General features: G+C 33.4%; 1 protein-coding gene and 1 long non-coding RNA gene across 2 annotated transcripts; one reads left to right on the forward strand and one right to left on the reverse strand.

Annotated features, from left to right (window-relative positions):
• Positions 1–5,357: 5,357 nt before the first annotated feature.
• On the forward strand, positions 5,358–8,081 carry LOC143619282 (uncharacterized). The gene is made up of 3 exons (XR_013151160.1): positions 5,358–5,420; positions 7,117–7,175; positions 7,858–8,081. It is a non-coding gene; the product is annotated as an uncharacterized LOC143619282 (long non-coding RNA).
• Positions 8,082–12,301: 4,220 nt separating this feature from the next.
• LOC143619354 (putative GABA transporter 2) lies at positions 12,302–16,554 on the reverse strand. Its single transcript, XM_077091303.1, has 8 exons — positions 16,466–16,554; positions 15,922–15,996; positions 15,603–15,833; positions 15,301–15,398; positions 15,017–15,203; positions 14,320–14,450; positions 14,009–14,245; positions 12,302–13,110 (listed from the first exon to the last, which is right to left on the reverse strand). Exons 1-8 carry the CDS (start codon positions 16,506–16,508, stop codon positions 12,721–12,723), a joined length of 1,392 nt encoding a protein of 463 aa, XP_076947418.1. The 5' UTR covers positions 16,509–16,554; the 3' UTR covers positions 12,302–12,720.
• Positions 16,555–20,004: the final 3,450 nt, after the last annotated feature.

The following is a 20,004-nucleotide window of genomic DNA, read 5'->3' on the forward strand; positions in this document are numbered from 1 at the left end:
TCACAACATTTAGAAGATGGGTTATTAATCTTAAAAGAAAAAAACAACTATATGCATTATCCAAATGTAGCAGTTTAGCAGCATCATACACTCAATGACCCAAACACACAATTACTATTGGATGGCAGTAAGCATACAACATTCCTATAATCCATATGTAGCGATTAATGCCAGCCCGAACATGCCATTAGTTGATAAGCAAAAAAAAAAATGGTTTAAAAAAGTTGATGCAAAAATCAAATATGCACCTCAGCAAATCTCGCAAGGCTGAATTCATTGCGGATGTAATAATAAGAGAAGTTGCCAAATCGTTAACTCAATGCACGTTTGCAAGATATAGTTGTGTCATTCCTCATACAAATTACATTTTACAAAGTATATACCGAAACAGAAACTCATGTCAAACATAATATAACATGATACAAATTACACATTATACATTAATATCTGTATCACCTAATTCAGAAAACAAATTCCATGAGAAATTGATAGCTTGGGAGTTAAGCAGATGGACTGTTATCATCCGCTTCCTTTGCACGGTTGACTTTCCTAAGAGCTTGTCTTAGCCCGATAACAATAACAAATTGGTCAATGTGAGAAGTGATTCCGCACCACCATGCAACCAATCCACATTTGATAATGAAGTTCCATAATGCACCTTAGCTGCTCCAAAATACACATAAATATTTGATTTTACATATTCACAACTGAAACAATTTTCATTTTGTAAATGTAATTGAAGTTTGGAAAGAGTGGATTACCGTATATTCCTGGTGGGACTGGATGTGATGAAAAAAAACCAAAAAACACAACCACAAGAAACATAATAAGAATAATGTCTTTGATCCATCAATAAATGTACTTCAAATTTAATATGTCAAATGACATTTGAAAAAACTCTTCAATAGGGGTGCAAACAAGTCAGGCCAAGCCGAACCCAACTAGGCTCAATCTCAGCTTGTTTCAAGCTCTTTTCTAAATTCCGAGCTTAGCTAAGGCTCAGATTGTTTATAACTTATTAATTAATTTATTTACATTTTAATTATTTTTATATACTTTGAGAAAAAAAGTCGAATAAGCCTAAGCTCGACTCGAGCTCGTGTGTTGAACATTAAACGATCCAAAGCTCAGCTCGAGCTCGAGCTCAGCTTTGCGGTGTAAAATTAATACATAGAACTACAAAAGAACTGAAACTTAAAAATACACGATCCTAAACACTCTTCCCATACAAGGCTCGAGCTCGGGCTGAATAACAAAATGAGCTTTATTTGAGGCTCGAGCTCGGCTAATTTGCACCCCTACTCTCCAATGAGGGTAAAGAAAGATGATTTAAACCATAACACAAGCAAATTACATGTTTCTAATATCTATCGTGAAAATAAAATAACATGGGGTTCACAATTAGGTAATCATTATAACAAGCCACAGTTTAATCATGATTAGTAAGAAAAAAAAACTATCATAATTCAGTTAGGCATTTTAACAAACACTTGGCGGGCATAAAACAAATAATAAAGAAGAAAACTTAACTGGTGGCACCGACAAAAGCAAGCAAGAAGTAGAAGCCAAAAAGGGTAAGCTGGGGAGCAGAATTGGATCTGGTGAGGAAGTACAAGAAGCCAATGTATGGGAACAAAGAGACAGCAAAGAGTTGTGAAGCAATGCTCTGTGAATCAATGGTGGGTGACCATGGGTCTACTGGAAATGGTAATGCGTTTGCTATCAAATTAAGTCCATTTCGAGTGTCAAGTTTGGGGGTTTTCAAGTTGAATTGGTTGGTTCGATTGGAGTAACGAGTATCGATTGTGACACGGGTATGAAATAACGAACACGAAGAAGAAGAACAAGAAGACAGTAGTATCATTGTGAGTTTAACGAGATTTATGATATATGAACAACATCCACTTCAGTTCCTTATCGTGTTTGGTTCTTTGTCGTGTGATCTTTTACACCTGTGGTTGATTTAAGGAAAATACAGTGTTTTAAAAACCTGATCAAATAGGTCGGATGAACCGGATTTCACACAGCAGGTCGATATTTTGAGTCCGGTACCTTTGGTCGGTTTGCTAGAATATCGTACTGGCGGTTTTTGTCTAAAATACCGGTTTTTAATGGCAAACCGGTTTTATGACCGAGAAATTTTTGCTATTTGCGGCCCATATTTTTTTCAAAATTATTTTTAACCCAACAATCAACATTCAAACGTGTAAATTTGGGACTATTTTTTTAAAAAATGAGTGTTTTTGTATTATTTTCTTAATATGGATTAACTTTAGGATTCTTTTTTGTTATGAAATCATTTACTTTTGGGTTATTTTTGGATTGAAGTTACATATATAAGAAATTATAAGATAAACTATTCAACTGGTTGAACCTTCCGGTATAACCCAGTTCAACCGGTTGTACCATTTTTTAGTTCAATCCGATACAAGTAAAATGCTGTTTTTTATAACATTAGGAAAATAGAAAGATGTTTGATTGGTTTAAGAAGAAAATAATAATATTTATGTGATATGAAATATAAAATAGGGTGAGTGGAAACCAAATAATGACCGAAAACTGAATCGTTATTCGTTAAACGGAAACTAACCATGGCCAATAAATCCGTTCGGTTTATGATTAGATGAATCTGATTAACTTACCATTCACTTATAGTTAGGGGTGTTTGGGATTCCTTATTTTATATCCTTATAACTTTTCATTAAGTTAATAAGTTACAACATTGTAACTTATGAAACTTTTCCTCTCACAATATAAGCAATCCCAAACACCTTATCACTTTTCAAAAAGTTTATAAGTTATAAGTTGGTGAAAATAAGCAATCCCAAACACCCCCTTATTGTTAACTGACTTCACACACTCACCGAAAGCCTTTGCTTTAGTGCTCTAAGTTAGATTTTCATATAGGATGGAAAGGATTAATGTACCATGGTTTCTTGATGCTTTGATGTAGGGTTGATAGATGTGTAAACAAAGTCGACATACGTGCGAAGCAAACTAATTGCCATCGATATATATATAGCGTACGTAGTGCACAATTTTAGCGGTCGATGTTATCAATGGTTGAAGAGTAATTACACTACAAGCAATAATCACTCTACTTAAACATAAAATTACTTTACTGGTCAAGTAATTATACAGTAATGACATTTTATAACTTGTGTAATTATTTTTCTAACTAGCGTAATAATTTTTATAACTAGTGTAATTACTTAAATATGAAATTAATTTAATGCTCAAGTAATTATACACTTTAAACAATAAATAGTCTAGTTATGCATGAAATCATTCTACTGATCAAGTAATGCACTACAATTAATAATTACTCTATTTCTAATAAATCACTTTACTAATTAGGGAGATTTTTCGGTGAAATCGGTTAAAAAACTGACCAACCATGTTGGTAATAATGATTTTGCTTTAATTGGTGTAAGTGGATACCTTCCAAATACAATATTCACGTATGACGAGCAGATATGAACAAAATTCCTAGAATAGAAGCGTTGAAGAGGAGGAATATACAAACCCATGCTAATAGGTGTGTTTTGTGTAACTCGGCTCTCAAAACTACAGAACACATTCTTATTAATCGTTTAGTGGCTTTGGTGGTTTGGAATGGGGTGAGTCAATGGTATAAGGAGCCATGGTTTGATGTTTCTTTGATGAGATATCTTTTAAACTTTCATGACAAAGTTAGCTGGGGAGAAAGAGAAAATGCATCGTGATTATTGATTGTTGGCGTATGTTAAAAGCAAGAAACGAGAAGATTTTCAAAGATATAGAGGTGAAGATTGAAGGCATCATTGGTAGCATTTAAGGTTTGGGATTTTTATGGTATAAACATAGGTCTAAATATAGAAATATTTTGTGAGTCTAAATGGTGGTCGTCTGACTTGATATAATTTTGGTTAGGTGACTACTCTCTGGTTGGGAGAGGGGTTGTGTTCGTGTTACTGGGCGATGTGTTTTTAAAATTTTCATAGTTCGGAAAAAAAACCAAGAGGTCATTAGTATTACAGTTATGACACTACGCCCTTTTCTTCTATATTCATCAATTTGCAGACTTAGTAGAATAAAATGATTTATACGTTAACTCACTTATATACGTGTGTGAGACTTCGAAAGACAAACTAATTATGTTTTTGGGCGTGTCATAATATATCCAATCCAACTGTTTAATAAAAAAATAATTTTTCTTTCTTTCACATACACAACCCAACTTAACCCAACTTTTCATTTTTATTCACAACTCAACCAAATCAATTTAATATATATATATATATATATATATATATATATATCGTATTAGGTTTTAATTTATTCTATAAAATTTATTAAAACTAAAAAAATGTTTATTTTTTTAAACTATTATTTTAAGTATAACAAATTATTAAAAAAAGATAATTCCATAATTCCATAAATAAGACTTTGAATTTTTACAAGTATTAACAAAACAAAATTGTACATATTTTTAAGACAAAATGACAAAACATGTCATTTATGTTTTCGTGCTTTTTCAATGGTTGTCATTTTGCGAACTAAATGCCAGAAATCGCACTTTATGTTTCAAAACACTATCACATTACGTTCTTTGGCACTAACCCGGTTAATTTTGTTTGTTAAATCTGGTCATGTCCAAAGCAGTTTTGTAACTTTACATTTTTGTATAATAATAGAAACGTATTAAAATATCACTCTCTCCTCCCTCTCTCTCTCTCTCTCTCTCTCTCTCCACGTCTTTTTTCTTCTTCTTCTTCTCTCTCACCATCGACTTCCATCACAGACGACCAACGTCCGCCATATTCATATCCCTTTCTCTATTAACCTCTGACAACACACCCCTACCCCACCGCAACTCCGTTTTTTCACCGGTCGTCGTCACCACCACCACTACTGAAAAGTGGAACCAGAGGTGAAATTGACAGATGAGGCCACTCATTTCCTCCGGCACCGCTCGATTCACCATCTGTCACCACGAATGATATCTTCAATCCATCTTTTTCAATCTTGTTCTACTGTGATTATTATTATTATTCTTATTGTTGAAATCTAAAATCGATGATGATTCCGGCTTCAATATCGGCGATGACTCAGCAGGACGTTTATTGGAGGTTGAAGAAGATCGTTTAGTCGTCTTACGAACTGTTTGATTTTTTCAGATCTGGGTTTTGATGGGTTGATTTTTGGTATTATGTTGGTTGACTTTTGGGTTTTTAGGGTCGTTTGACTTTGATGTGTGACAAATTACTAAATAAGAACTTTCTTATGCATCATGGGTTGTACATGTTGCTGTAGAAGTTGTTATGGCTCTGATTCTTCTGTTGCTGGGTAACAGCTAGGCTGTCGGGTCTCATTTTGGCAACGGCGGTGGCGGACACCGGCGACTTTTAGGAGGTGGTGGTGGAGTCATTTGCAGCTAGGTAATCACTCTTTTGTTTATGTAGTTTGCCTATTTATATTCATCATTTGCTATTTCAAATGTTTGAGATTTTCATAACTGTCACATTGTGTGATAATTTTCATCTATTGATTATGGAGAATTTTTATAAAAGTTTAAAATTGATTATGCATGAGAGAGTTGGTGTAGAATTGTCATTGCAACTCTCTGAAGCGTTAAGACAATGTTTCTTAGAAGGTAAAATAGGGGTAGGTGTGTAATTTAACAAAAGAACATAATCCTTAAACAAAATAAGCTGACATTTTGTTTAATTCTGCAACATTTGAATTGCAATGAACTAACTGCTTGCTACAAATGCTCATGATAACTCGCATTAACAAATCCAATGCTAATGCAGGACCGCTTGCTCAAGCTGCCCCAAGAAATTGTACTTCCAAAAGAGTGCTCACATGAAGTTCGCGTCTAAAGACCATGACAAGAACACACCAAAGTTCATGTAAGTTTATCAGAACTTTACTGTTTCTTTAACCTTTTAGTGAAACAAAATTAAACACCCTCTGTCATAAGACTATCACAGTGGTAAATTGAAATTAAAATTAAATAAAGTTATGCTATTAATATAATAATGTGTATAACGTAAAAGAACTTGAATCATCGCACATACTAATTTAGAAAAAAGAATGTCTATGACGTAAAAGAATCTTTTATGATTGCATATTTGAATTTCATATAACATAACTCGAATTAAGATTTTACAAGTTGTTTTTGGTAGGCTCTTTGATTTGGGCGTGTTTATTTAACATCTCATTTTGCATTTCAAGTTACAGCCAACAATTAGAGATTTAGAGTTTATAAAATTATAAAGTGTAGTCAGATTCCAAAAGTACCAAATATTTGAATTTAGAAACCAAAAATAGCAAAAACCAAAGTTTACATCATCACAACAAAAACTCAACACAATGATTTTGTATTAGCTCTCACTCTATATATCATTGTTTCACGATTGTCGATCGTGTTGTTGCCGGGTTCATCTACGAACCCTAGGCGACGTCGCTAGACGATTGCGATGGTAATTTATAACATAGGGTTTTCGTGTTTCGTTTCGTTGATTGTACTGTCTGTCTGTTGTAGGTTTCTTGATTTTGGTTTCACATTCGTGTTTCTGGTAACTTGAATTTACAAATCTTCGTCTTATAATTGTGACTTCTTGCATTTGCGTATTGGTTTGATATTGTGTGATTTCCTCCAAATTGCTTCACTATTTGATTTTGGGGATTATATTCATAGCCTATTGATTTTCTCATTCATCCTAGAACCAGAACATTGATGTTGGCTGATTCAGATCACTCCTTTTGCCATGATGTTTTGGTGGGATATTGTTTGATGCTTGCTTTCATTAAATTGATGAATTTATGACGATTTTAATTTGGGATAAGCAAGTGGTACCGGTTTCTTTCGGTGCCAAGTCGGTACCCACTTTTTAAGGCTTCTGATTGGTACGATATAGGTAGTTTACCGATTCTACACCTTAAGCCGAAACGATACCATAAAAATGGGTTGCACTTTTAGTGCTGGTCTATTGTGACTTTCTACAAAGAGAAGTGTGGTTGAATGGATGGACATACCGTCAAATGTTAACTAACTTTAAGCTTTTTATTAAGTTGTTACTACATAAATTATATTCCATATTATTGACTTTTTAGCTTTCTTTTTTTCAGAAACTAAAGAACATGGCTCAAAAGCCCGTCCTTGAAGACTTACAAAAGATCAAATAATGGTATATTCTTTTCTTTACTTTTCCCATGTTTTTTTGTTTTCATTTTTTGAGTGATCAGTAAAGCAAAATTTGGCAGTTGAGCATGTGGATAACGGGCCAAACGTGTTTTGTGTCATTTTACATTTACTACTTATAAAACTGTCTCGGGTTGACTTTTAAATAGTTATGTTTTGGATAGTTATTTCTATGACCCGACGGTTAATCAGGCATCATGTAGTGGCGTTGATAGCCGAAAGACAAGGGTACATGCACCGATCAGCCGGTGTCCCGATGATTGAGTGCTATGTGCCTTATGTCCAAGGCTTGATGCAAAACTACTATCGAGCCGAGGGTCTCACCGGAAGCAGCCTCTCTATCCTTATGGGGTAGAGGTAAGGCTGTCTACATCTTACCCTCCTCAGACCCTACTATAGCTTTGCTATTGGTGGGATATACTGAGTACGATGATGATGATGATGATGATGATTTCTATGACCCGACGACCCGTTTTATTTTGAGCGTTTTTTCTTTAATTTTTACACATCTGTGGGTTGTGAAGTAACTGATAGCAAACTTAATTCCAATTTTGACTAACTAATGTCCACTACATTTCTTAGAAAAGTGCATTGCTTGACATATATAGAGAGTCTTTTTTAAATTATAGCTTAGATATTTGACCATTTACTTTTGTGTTTTGGTGCAGAGTAGAATATCAAGTTACCAAGTAACTCCCATGCAATCAGCTCTAGAGGCTGGTTCATCATTGTCTGGGGGTGTATTTGCACCGTGCTTCTGTTCTTTGTGAGCTGTTTTCTTTTTAACCATTCAGTTTATTATTTTGTACATATTATTTGTGATTAAAAACTTATTATCATTTTGGCTTTGTGTGTGTACGATGTGTTAAGAGTGAGACAAGTAGATGTTCGGTTTAACATTCGTATTTAAATCTGGCCTCTTTTAACGGTTTTATGGCGCCTCCCCCGTTGCGGGGGTCGTAATACTAGTTGGAGATTAATTTGGATTTGTTTGTGAAATTGATTATAATTTATGTATTGTAGGATGGATGATTTGTATATTTCGACTGCCCTGTGGAAATTGGTGGTGGCAACAACATGTGATGGGTGGTGATGGCGGCAGGAAATGATGGTGGTGGCGGTGGCGGTGGCGGTGGCATGTGGTGGCTGGTTGCTGATGGTGGTAACGGTGGTAGTTCTGAATGTTAGAGAGAGAGAGAGAGTGAGGGAGGGGTGTTGAAGATGGTGAATGTTAAAAGAGAGAGAGAAGGATGATGGTGGGTGAGAGATAAAAATGTTTTTTAATAAATAGAATAAAATGACTAAATTATTAATTATCCTCATGTGTAAGGTGTATGACCAGATTTAACAAGAAAAATTAACTCTGTTAGTGACAAAGGACGTAACGTGATAGAGATTTGAAACTTAAAGATGTTCTTTGTCGTTATGTTTACTAAAGGATAACTATTGAAAAACGTGTAAACATAAAAGACTAGTTTTGTCATTTTGTCTATTTTTAAAATTGCACTACTTTTAATAAAATTTATATGAAAATGTTCATAAAAACAAACTAAACAAGACTATGTTTTTATATATTTAAAATAAGTTAAATAATATAAATTATTAAATAAAAATCAAATTATATAAAAACAAATTGTTTGAAAGAAAAGAATATTTAATTTGAAAATGGTTGTGACCTAGGTTGGGGTTGTGACCTAGGTCATGAGGTAAAAATAATTTAATCTTTTTGTTTATTCTTTGAATAGTGTCATAACCAATAAATCTAGTCTAACCAAATAACTAATCCACTTAAGCCCAAATAGTTAACACTCTTCTCGTCTATTTGATAGTCGAGAAGCTTTAAATTTGGTCACTAGTTAATTCAAAATAATCTAGACAGTATAAATCTCATTATAGGTCCCCACAAATTCAAAGTAAATTTTGATAAGAACCTCTCTTTCATACTTGCAGCAATAACACGTTGTCGATTGCAATGAATTTTAATTGGATGCTGCCCATACATTTACTTTTTGTTGTTAAAAATTTTCTAGTAACTTTTAACTTATAATCAAAATAAGTTCTTTTTAACTGAATTCAACTTTTAAATTGGCTGTGAATTGAAATTTTAAATTAGGATCGATTTTTCCGAATCCACTTTAAACTTGAATTGAATTTTTCTAATCTACTGAATTCATAACCAAATGGAATACAACCTGAAGTATCAAAATTTTAAGAATTTGATTCAAATAACACAAATATTCAAAGTTCAATTCATGAACATCTCTACTGATCATCAAGTGTTGTGGTGCTCGTAATAAATAACTTTATATAAATGAATGAGCTCATTTGGTACTTCAAAATTAATTTCCTTAGTATTTCTTTCACTTAAGTAACAACCTTTATTCTTGACGCTAGCCATATTTGATGCCAAAAGATCAAGTATCCTTCTACTACATAGCCCATATCAACGCGGTTGATAACTTGATATAGCACATCTCCATTGAATGTATATGCTATATGTAGGGTTTGGATCAAATACAAATAAAATTAATATGCTAAACGTGAGAATTAAATAGAGTAGTTATATATACAAGGAGAATTATTATGTAATTACATCACATTCTCACGTTTAGCACGTTAATTTCATTTATACGTTAACTTTCCCCTATATTATATAGTCTAACTTTTGATGCATATTTACACATTTCACTTGTATACCAACAGTCCAACATAAATAATAAAACAATGGTAAATAACATCCATAGTATTCACCAAGAGTTTGGTTAATCACACACATTAGAATAAACTTAAATTTTAATTATAACACATGGTCCTATATCCATAAAGTATGTAACAACCAAAAAAAAATAGTAATGATACCATGTCCATAACTAAAGTTTCAAGTACATGATATACCAAGAGAAGTTGGCATAAACCGAAGAGACCGTGTTCTTGTCACCATCTGCTTCATCTCGGGCGAAATCAACTCGAATTCCGGCATCTCCGGTATAGTGGAAAGAGGGCCAGAAGTGTCATAGGGATAAAAAGCTTCAACTTTTGTTGAGCTATTATGTTTAAGCCGGAAAACTGACCGAAGGAGCTTGCTAAAAGAGCGGGTGAGTTTGGAGTGTTTTTTGGAGTTGGGAGTGTTATCCAAAGGCGGTGGTACATGACGGAGGGAGGCAGAGGAGAGGCGGGGCATTGACATTGTTCGGACGGTTAGGGCGGAATCTAGTTGTTTTAGGAAAGATTTGAGTTCGTAGGAGTCGTAGAGAGAGCTTTCACAATCCCATACTTGTTCATGTTTGTGTTTTGTTTTTTGGTGTTTTTGTGTTTGGTTTTCCATTTGTTTTCTTTGAAACTTCGTAACGTTATGATATATATATAGAGGGGAAGTGGAAATTATTCAAACTTATAACGCCGGTTTTATTATATATATTAGTGTAATAATATTTAGGCATAATGATCATTAATAATGATATTGATATGATTACATGTGTACATATAATAGCTGGTTTTGTTGTATATAATAAATTTCTTTCTAGAAAAACATAGAGAACAGTTACGGTTTTACCATACAAGTTTAGAAAAATCGTGGTGATCCTACCAAATCCTGAAAGGAAAAAGAGAAAATTAACTGTAAAAATCTTAGATGATCCCACAAAATCCTAAAAGGAAAAATATCTACTTTTTTTAATTGGCGTCGATTAATCATGTCATAGTTAGTCAAACACATCGACGGACATGTCCATAGTCGGTACAAAATAAACATATTTAGTTGATACGGGTCAGGGTATTGTGTTAAGAATTATTACTTATTACACCCGTTACAATTGAGTGTAAATTATCTATTAAGTCCCATCATGTCACACTAGGGTTAAATATTGTTCAATAAGGACTAATGTTGGTAATGCGTGAATAGTGAGGGACAATGTTGGTTTATGACAAACAATTAGAGCCGTTTATTGTTAATTCATGTTTAATTGATCGACACATAGGCATCATTGGTCAAGTATGGTCCATCATGCTCCATCAAGGAGTAATAAGGAACCTGAAGACAAAAGGCGCCTCATTAGTATGTGTATGAGCCATTATAAGTCATTACCAAGGTTGCAAAAGTCGTTAGGCGGATTCTAGACGGTCGACTAGGGAGTTATGTGTATTCGGGGAGTACTCGGACATGGTAATTATAAAAAAAATTATTTTTTGGATATTATATATATGTCAAATATTATAAGTTTACTAATGTTTATAACAAAATAGGTGAATATCAATATAAATAAAAGAAATACATTTTTAAATAATAAAATATTCAAAAACTACTATCATTAATTAAAAAAATTATATATTTGTTCTTTAATATTATCAAAATACGAATTATGTTTTATTTTTTTGAGTCAAAATCGTTCCAAGTTCACCGATAAGATATGGTTCTGGCTGAGATTGACCACATTTGACCGATTTTAGTAACTAGACGTATTTACAGAAACTCGCATCGGCGACATACCTTGTAGCGAGTACTCGAAGAATACTCGGCCTTGTAATCCTACTTTTACAACATTGCTCATTACAACCAAGTATGACTCGCTACAACCCAATATGACCATTTATGACCTAACACAATTTATTAAGTCTTGCCACCTATGACGTGTATGCAGAACCAACAGTAGGGTAGAAACCAATACGTTTAACCTGTTATCGAATTTGGATAGGGCGCTAATATGTTTACGAAACAGGTCTTTTGTGCACCAATACCTACTATGACATATTATGATAAGACATGACGGTTTTTAAATCTGACACTGATTGTTATACTCATAAACTGACAAGTTCATTGTTCAGTCTGGTTCTGAAACATCGGTTTTCTAGTAGTTTTTATAAGTAGAGGGCGCATTCAAACCAGTTTGGGATCCCAAACAGGTATCCGATCCAACCCCGATGATAAAACCGGTCTCAACCCAATATGATCCGCCGGTTTGATAAGTCATTGATTGAAACCGGTTAAAACCGAACCAATCCGCCCTCCCTTAACAAACCGATTTTTTAATTCGCACAGTTTGACCAATCCATTTTTACTTTCTTTTAGTCGATCCTACTGGTTTTCTTCATTGATACAATTGTGTAGAGTTTAGGCCCTTGCGCGAAAGGCGGGTATTATCTACTGGTTGTTTAAATAGCATTGCATGTTGTGTATTTACCAATATAGTGTTTAATATTTCACTAACAACATTATCATTATCCAAAAGTTGAATTTTTTTAAACTAGTATGAGTTTGATTATAGAGAAGAATTAGAAGTGTAGATTGAATACAAGAAAGGACATTAATTAGAGGTCACGAGATTGGAACAAGGTCCATTAAAATGTATATATTTATGGTGATAGTGATGGTCATGGTGTGTAATGAGTTGCAAGAGGTGTTTGTTACCTTATGCCTTGTTTTCAATGTGTATATTTTAACAGTTACAATGAAACAAGGTAACCATTGAATGACTTCCTGCAGCAAGTGTTGTACAACGTGCATCTACCTTTGTACTTGCAAGTCTATTTTCTCGTCAATCAACCACGTCATCACTAAACAGTTTGAACTTACTTGCGTCAAGAACCAACTTTCTTATCGAAGAAAACGAACCCAACAACCCAACGCCCGTAAACACCACCATTATAATCACATTGATCCAGTAAGTGAACGAAGATCTCGACGGTTTGTAAGTCATGTTGTATAGAAGCATCGGAAGGATGAAATCCAGAGGAATAAAACCCAAAGCTCCAACCACACCATTGATATCCCCAAAAAATGGCAGCATTGCTGCGAAAAACCCACAAAATATCATGTAAAGTGACCGCAAAATTATTCTCGGGATTAGATTGCGTCTCGAGAACATCCCTTGATTCACATCCGCAGATTTCGTTTCCATTATCTCATAAGCTACTTGAGAATAAACCTGTTTCAAATCGAATACTATTAGCTATCTAGTATGATTGCGATTTGCGACCTCGGATTGTAGACTCTATTTGAGCCCGGTCCAGTGGGCTCAGGCCCATTCCTAATCAGCCCATCAAAGTATGGTTCAATCTTACAAGGGAGCTAAACCAATATTCAGTCATGAAAATGAAACTCGGGTTGTAGACACTACCCTTATTTGAGCCCGGTCCAGTTGGCTCAGCCCATTCATGTTTGGCCCATAAAGGTTTGGTACTTTGGTTTAATCCTCCTGTATAAAAGGAGAGCTATAAACCAAACCAAACCAAAAACCGAAAATTCAGTTTTTGAGTTTTTAAAAACCTTTCAGTTTCTGTTTTTTCGATTCAGTTTAGGTCTTACCATTTGGGATTGAAATTTTTGGGCTGAAAAAAAGTTGTTCCAAAATAATGAATTCGGGCCTAAATCACTTTGTTAATTAATAATAAATAAATATATTATTATACATTTGGGCTAATATATATGGGTAACACTATTTATTAAATTCTTATAAATTACTTAAAATTCAAAGTAAAAAATGAAATCCATATATCCGGCATGGTTCGGTTTGGTTTTTTTGGTTTTGGTTACAAGTAGAACCGTAGCCAAACCGTAAGTTCAGATTTTACATAAACATAAAACCAAGCCGTCGGTGTTTGTTTGGGTTTGGTTATTTTGGTTCGGTTTTCCCTGACGGATCGGTTTTCTCGGTTTTATGCACACCCAAGAATTTATGTTTTAAAGTAGATTAATAACTACACTGTCAAAGACGCTATCTAGCGTTAATCGCTTTCAAAAGATGCTTCCAAACACCGCCAAATTATTAAATAATTATTTATATTTTAAAATTTCTCATAATGGTGACAAAGTTGAGATCATACCAGGCCAATAGCAAAGAGTTGAAGAAGAACAAATACAACACCTAGCCCGAGAAGCCAGGTCGGGGCTAAGGCGGGCCCCTCATCTGGCAAGAGACTTTTAAGAATGTTTGAGCTAGCTTTATTGCCAAACACATAATAACCAGAGACTGCAGCCGAGTAGAATGTAGCAAAAATCACAGAGTAACACATAATAAGCCCTTTAAACATCTTCCCGGTTACTGGTGGGCTCAGTGTAGCCTGCATAATTCCTTTTTTTAAAACACAAATATAATTTTTAGTAATGATGAAATTACAGAGTTTAATGAACTTACTTGTATTTCAGGAAGAATCCCGTTTCCAAATATTGCAGCAATTATAGAGATGGAAGTGAAGGCGCTCATAACCATTGAAAACTTTGAAGATTCTAATGAGTAATCTCTTGGTGGTGCGTTCTTCGATAGCCCTGCGATTTAAACAATACATGGTTCTGGTCAACCCTGGTCAACTCAACCCAACCCGCTCATTTAGAAAAGGCTTGTAAAAGAACCAAATGTTTAGTGAACTGTTTGGTGGGAAGTTCACTTATGTTCGTTTATTTAATAAACAAACGAACATGAACAAATCTTAATGTTCATTTAGTAATACAAACGAATATGAACACATGTCTCGTTCGTAAATGATCGTGAACGTTCGTTTATGTTCTTTAGTTTACGTTTGTTCATTATAATGTTCTTTAGCCCCGTTAGCAATTAGTCCAGTGTTACTAAATTTACTAGCCCAACAGATTAATCTTCACGTTTACTTTTAACTGATATTTTGCTCAGCTAAGCTCATTTACATTCATTCATCTTTGTTCATAAAATGTGTTCGTTTATATTAGTCTGCATTCGTGAACCGTTCGTTTACACATTTAACAAACGAATATGAACATGAGCACATTCATTTTTTAACAAACGAAAACAAACATGCCTCGTTCCTGTTCATCCAATTCGTTTACAGGCCTAATTTAGACAGAAGTGATAACGGTACCCGCATGGAGACACGCGCCAACCACAATAAATGTGTAGGCCAAACTCAAGAACAGTGAAGCTAAGTTAACATGTCGAAGAGAATGAAAAGTTGGTAACTGAGATAGAACCATCATCACCACTGTCACCATTGCTATGAATTCCCATAGATGAAGGGGCCCGTCGGGAGAAATACTCGAATACATTATCTAAATTCAAAGGAAATTTATCTTAACAAACCAATATAAAAATGTTTTTTAAGTAATATTGAATGCACATGCATATGTGATGTAACATCGATCATACCTGAAGGCATTCACCAGCAAGCAAGATTGCTCCTATGCTTATGCCAGTGTTAATGGCGGTTTGAACAAATATTACAAAATAGTACATCCAACCAGACCCTACAAAACTCGTTCACGAATATAAATGAGTTTAAATAAACAAACGTTAGCAACATAAATAAACGAACAAGACACGTGTTTGTGTTCATGCTCGTTCGTTTAACTAAATGCACGAAATTTTGTGTTCACAATCATTCGTTAATAAATAAACGAACTTCCTACCAAACAGTTTGTTCGTTCACAGACACAAAGCATAAAACATACCCAATACATCGGAGGCGAGTTCTCTGAATCTGATATGGCGCCTACCCGCTTTCTCACAATGTTCAAGAACAAGCGACATGAGATAATAAGAGTAAAACGTAACCACCCCCATAACCGTAAGCGAAAAGAAACCGAGGCCCCACCCGAGCCCCCTAAACGCATACGGTAGGGTCAGTATAGTGGGGCCCACTATAGCGGTAGTAAGATGAAAACCAGCATGATACCATTCCCCTAACAACCAACAAATAAAAACAAAATATGAAATTTGAAACAGTGATTTAACAGACTACAATAACTGAATTCAGCATAAAGATTTCACCTTTGGATTCAAGGACGAAAGCTGCACCGGCATCTTGTTGGCGGATGCTTTCGTTTTCGGGTAACGAAGGAGCCTCTGTCATGAAGAATGATCAGAAAAAAGAACCCATGGATTAGTAGTTACTTGGATAGATTAGATGTATAATATAAACTTGTAAAGAAGATGTTGTGTGTGAAATAGGATGACTGATACAGAAAGAGACGTGGTGATACTACAAATTGTGCCTTGAAGAATCCGGCACAAAGCATGATATGATAGTTGACAAATAGAATGAAAACAGATCTGAAACTTTATTAATTAATAGTATACAAATGATGAAGCGGTTATAACACGGTGACATAAAAATATCAAACTCTCTTTTACTCATTTATTAATGACTAATTTATATTTCTTTCTAACAAACAAGCACATGATCACACAAGTTATATGCAAATAAACAAAGGTTAATTTTAGGTAAGCTGCAAATAGTTCATACTCTGTAATGAATGATATGAGAAAATTAGCATGAACATGGTAGAGTTGAAATTAGAAAGGTAAAACCTACCTGATGGTAATAGTGGTTGTTGTAGGTGGATTGTCGTCGTCATGTATGTGTAAGTTGTTGAATCGAATTACAAGTCAAAGGATTAATCAGGAATCGGAAAATAAGGAGATGGAATGGAGGCGGATTCCGATTTACCGGTAGTAATAAATATTATTCTGAGAAAAGTCAAAACTAAGCGGCGAACTTGTTTGATTTGAGTGAGGGTGTGTTAAACACAGACACTGTTAATCACGTAATAAATATGAGTGTTTATGGTTTGGTTAAAATCTTGAAATCGTTTAAATCAGACATTGGTTTGACTTCTTTTTTCTATTTCGTTTTTTACTTTCGGTTAGTTGGTCGGTTTCATAATTTTCAAAACATAGTGTACGATTGGTTCACGGTTTATACTGGAAACCGGTCATATGAAACCATACCAAACTGTAAACACAATTTTTTTAATACACATAACTTGGCTATTACAACTCTAAATTAACTTAATTATAGTATAATTCTTTTTGTAATTCTTGTTGTTATTATTTCGCGTCATAGGTCTTCCATTAATGTTTACCATTTATGTTGCTAAAACTATAATTCTTTATTATGATCCTCTCAAATATCATAATATGTTGGTGTTTAGTTAAAATTGATGGTACAGTTTAATTAATAACTATTTTAAACTTAATTTATTATTAAAGTTTAAAATGTGAAACAAAACTGGAATCAGGTCGTTGGTAACGATTCGGTTTCAACTTTCAATGGTTCATTTTGGTTTTGGGCAACAAAAAATCAGTATTAACGGTTGGTCTCACAAGCTTAACTAAAAAACCATCAAAACCGACACTGAACAACCTTACCTGACATATTAATTTATTTAATTTGAAAAAAATTATAACAATATCATATTCAAATTAAAGAGAATAAAATGTTCGTTTTTATGGTATAATTGTTTTATAAAAATATTAACGTATGAAAATGTTATAGTCGTTTAAATATTATGGATGATAAGTTAGTTACTTAGTTTAAAAGTTAAATTAAAAACATACTATGGTTAAAAATAAGGAACAAAACTTGCAAGTTGAATAAATTGTGTTTAAAAGACAAGTTTACCCCTACTACTGCATGTACATTATGCATTAGCATTTGTAAAACTATTAAAATTAAGTGTCTTAATTTGTCATTGTTTGATATATTATATATAGTATAGATATTCATAGTGTCAACTTAAAACATTTAAATTACCTTAAGTGTGAATTATAAATTACATGTTCATTAAAAATATATAATTTATTATGATGGAAAATTTTAAAAATGTCTAATTTTTAATTAAAATCTTAAAATGTCCATTTTATACATTTTTTAGAGCATTCTCATTTCATTTTTCATCCATATCTCTATAATTACACTAAAAACCACTATATTTCTCTCTCCTGTTCAATTAAATAATATTTTTTATACCTTTATCATTACAGTTTTCTCCCTCCTCTGCTCACAACCAATCCAACAAATATTAAAAAATAAATAAGGGCAAACAATGTTTTCCAAATGTTTCCCAAAATTTACAAAAAATCACTACATTTCTCTCTCCACCCTATAATTTACACTCACAATCACTCACAACCCCATCCTATTATTTGCAAACTCCCCACGCATAATTACAGGGGATGAGATGAGAATGCTCTAAGACAATCAAAAGTGTTCCTAATCTATCTTGGACAACCAAACTTAGTTATTCTTTTTGAGTTTTTCCTTTAATATTCAATTATTATATTTAGTTTCACTTATATTTAGTTTTTCTTTAATAACTTTTAAATTATATGGTTTTACAAAATTTTGAGTATACCGTTGAAACATGCTTATTTTTATCAAAGTACCGGCATAAAACTTTTTACTTAAAATCGAGTCATGTCAAATTTATATTGAATTATAAGATGTTGAGAGAGATCAAGTTTTGACCTGACTCGGTTTAAGTAAAATTTATATTGGCACACAAATAAAAATAAGCATGTCTCAACAGTATATTTGAAATTTTGTAAAACCTTATATTTTAAAGGTTATAAAAAACGAAATATAAATAAAATTAATTATAATAGTTATATGTTAAAGAAAAAAGAATAACTAAGTTTGGTCGTTCAAGACAGATTTCGATCAAATTTTATCGGCGAATACAAATTTGGAACACATTTATATTGGTCCAAACAAAGCTCATCTGTAAAGACGGATTTGGTTCAAAACTTGTGTTCGTGAATGGTTTTAAATGAATCTTTTGGGAATATTAAAAAAAGTAAAAACATATTGAGACTTTCTCTCTTCAAAAGATATATTTTAATAATTTCCTCTTATTATAAAGATCACAGTGTACACATATATACAGATAATTGGGCACTTTATATTTTAAATAAATAAAAATTATGTCGGGTTACTCTGATACATAATCTGGTAAATGGGCTAGGCTATCGAATAATTGGATTTTCCAATCCCGATGAAAGATTTTTGAAAGTAATCTCAAACCAGTACTATAGAGTAAAGGGATGAGTATTCAAATGTTTCGAATTCGTTGTTCAATCCGATTCAGGTTTACTGTAATCCCTAAATAGGCCCATGGACCAAGTTCAGCTACACTACCACTTACCAGAAACCATATATATGGTCTATATCTTTTCCATTGATATAAATTTCACTTAATACATTGTAATATACAACTGCGTAGTAATATCTATTCTTACCAGACACCATATGGTCCATATATTTTCCATCAATATAAATTTCACTTAATACATTATAATTATAATATACAACTGCGTAATAAAATCTATTCTATATAGTTAGAAATGATATAACAAATTATTATATACACAAACGAGTTGGGATCAAATACTAATAAATAACAATTGGTGCTAAGCGTGCGAATTGAAGGAACTCACAGTAACAAACCTGTAATTATCAAGCGATCAATAAGTTATGTCAGATCAAGCGCTTAATCCAACATATCCTATGCAATCATAATACACTCTCGGGTCGGTTTTTGATGTAACAATGACCATGAAAATATAATACAACGGTTGGTAACCATTTAAAAAGAAATACTATAGTCAAGTCGAATTCAATACTATTTTTGATAGCAATATCACCGGTACCGGATATGAAATTTGATTCGAATATAAAACGGATAGATCAACGGCTCGTTTTCAGATATAAATACACCACCGAACCAAACTGAAGGGCTACGATAACCAACCGCAGATACATATTCACCACTTCGGCTAAGAAACCGTGTCTAAGATCACCACTCGATATGCCAAAATCGAGATAGCAAAGACAAATTAACTTAACTCATAATCCAATGAGATAAATTAACCAAAGAAACTTTATCATCATCATACTCTAAATTTTCATTCCACCAGTTTGTACATACAGGAATAAGAAGCAACCTCTCACTACCCACTTAAACTAAACTACAAAGGAAAACATGTTGTGGAAGTTAACTGCCACAATTCAAAACTTAAATAAACAAATTAATAAAAGTAAATAAATTTTGAATCCTTAAGGCTAGCTGCATG

The sequence above is a fragment of the Bidens hawaiensis genome, unplaced genomic scaffold (assembly GCF_021521415.1).
Source record: "Bidens hawaiensis isolate Kalapana, Puna unplaced genomic scaffold, B.hawaiensis_p1.1 tig00002423_1, whole genome shotgun sequence".
Classification (NCBI taxonomy): domain Eukaryota; kingdom Viridiplantae; phylum Streptophyta; class Magnoliopsida; order Asterales; family Asteraceae; genus Bidens; species Bidens hawaiensis.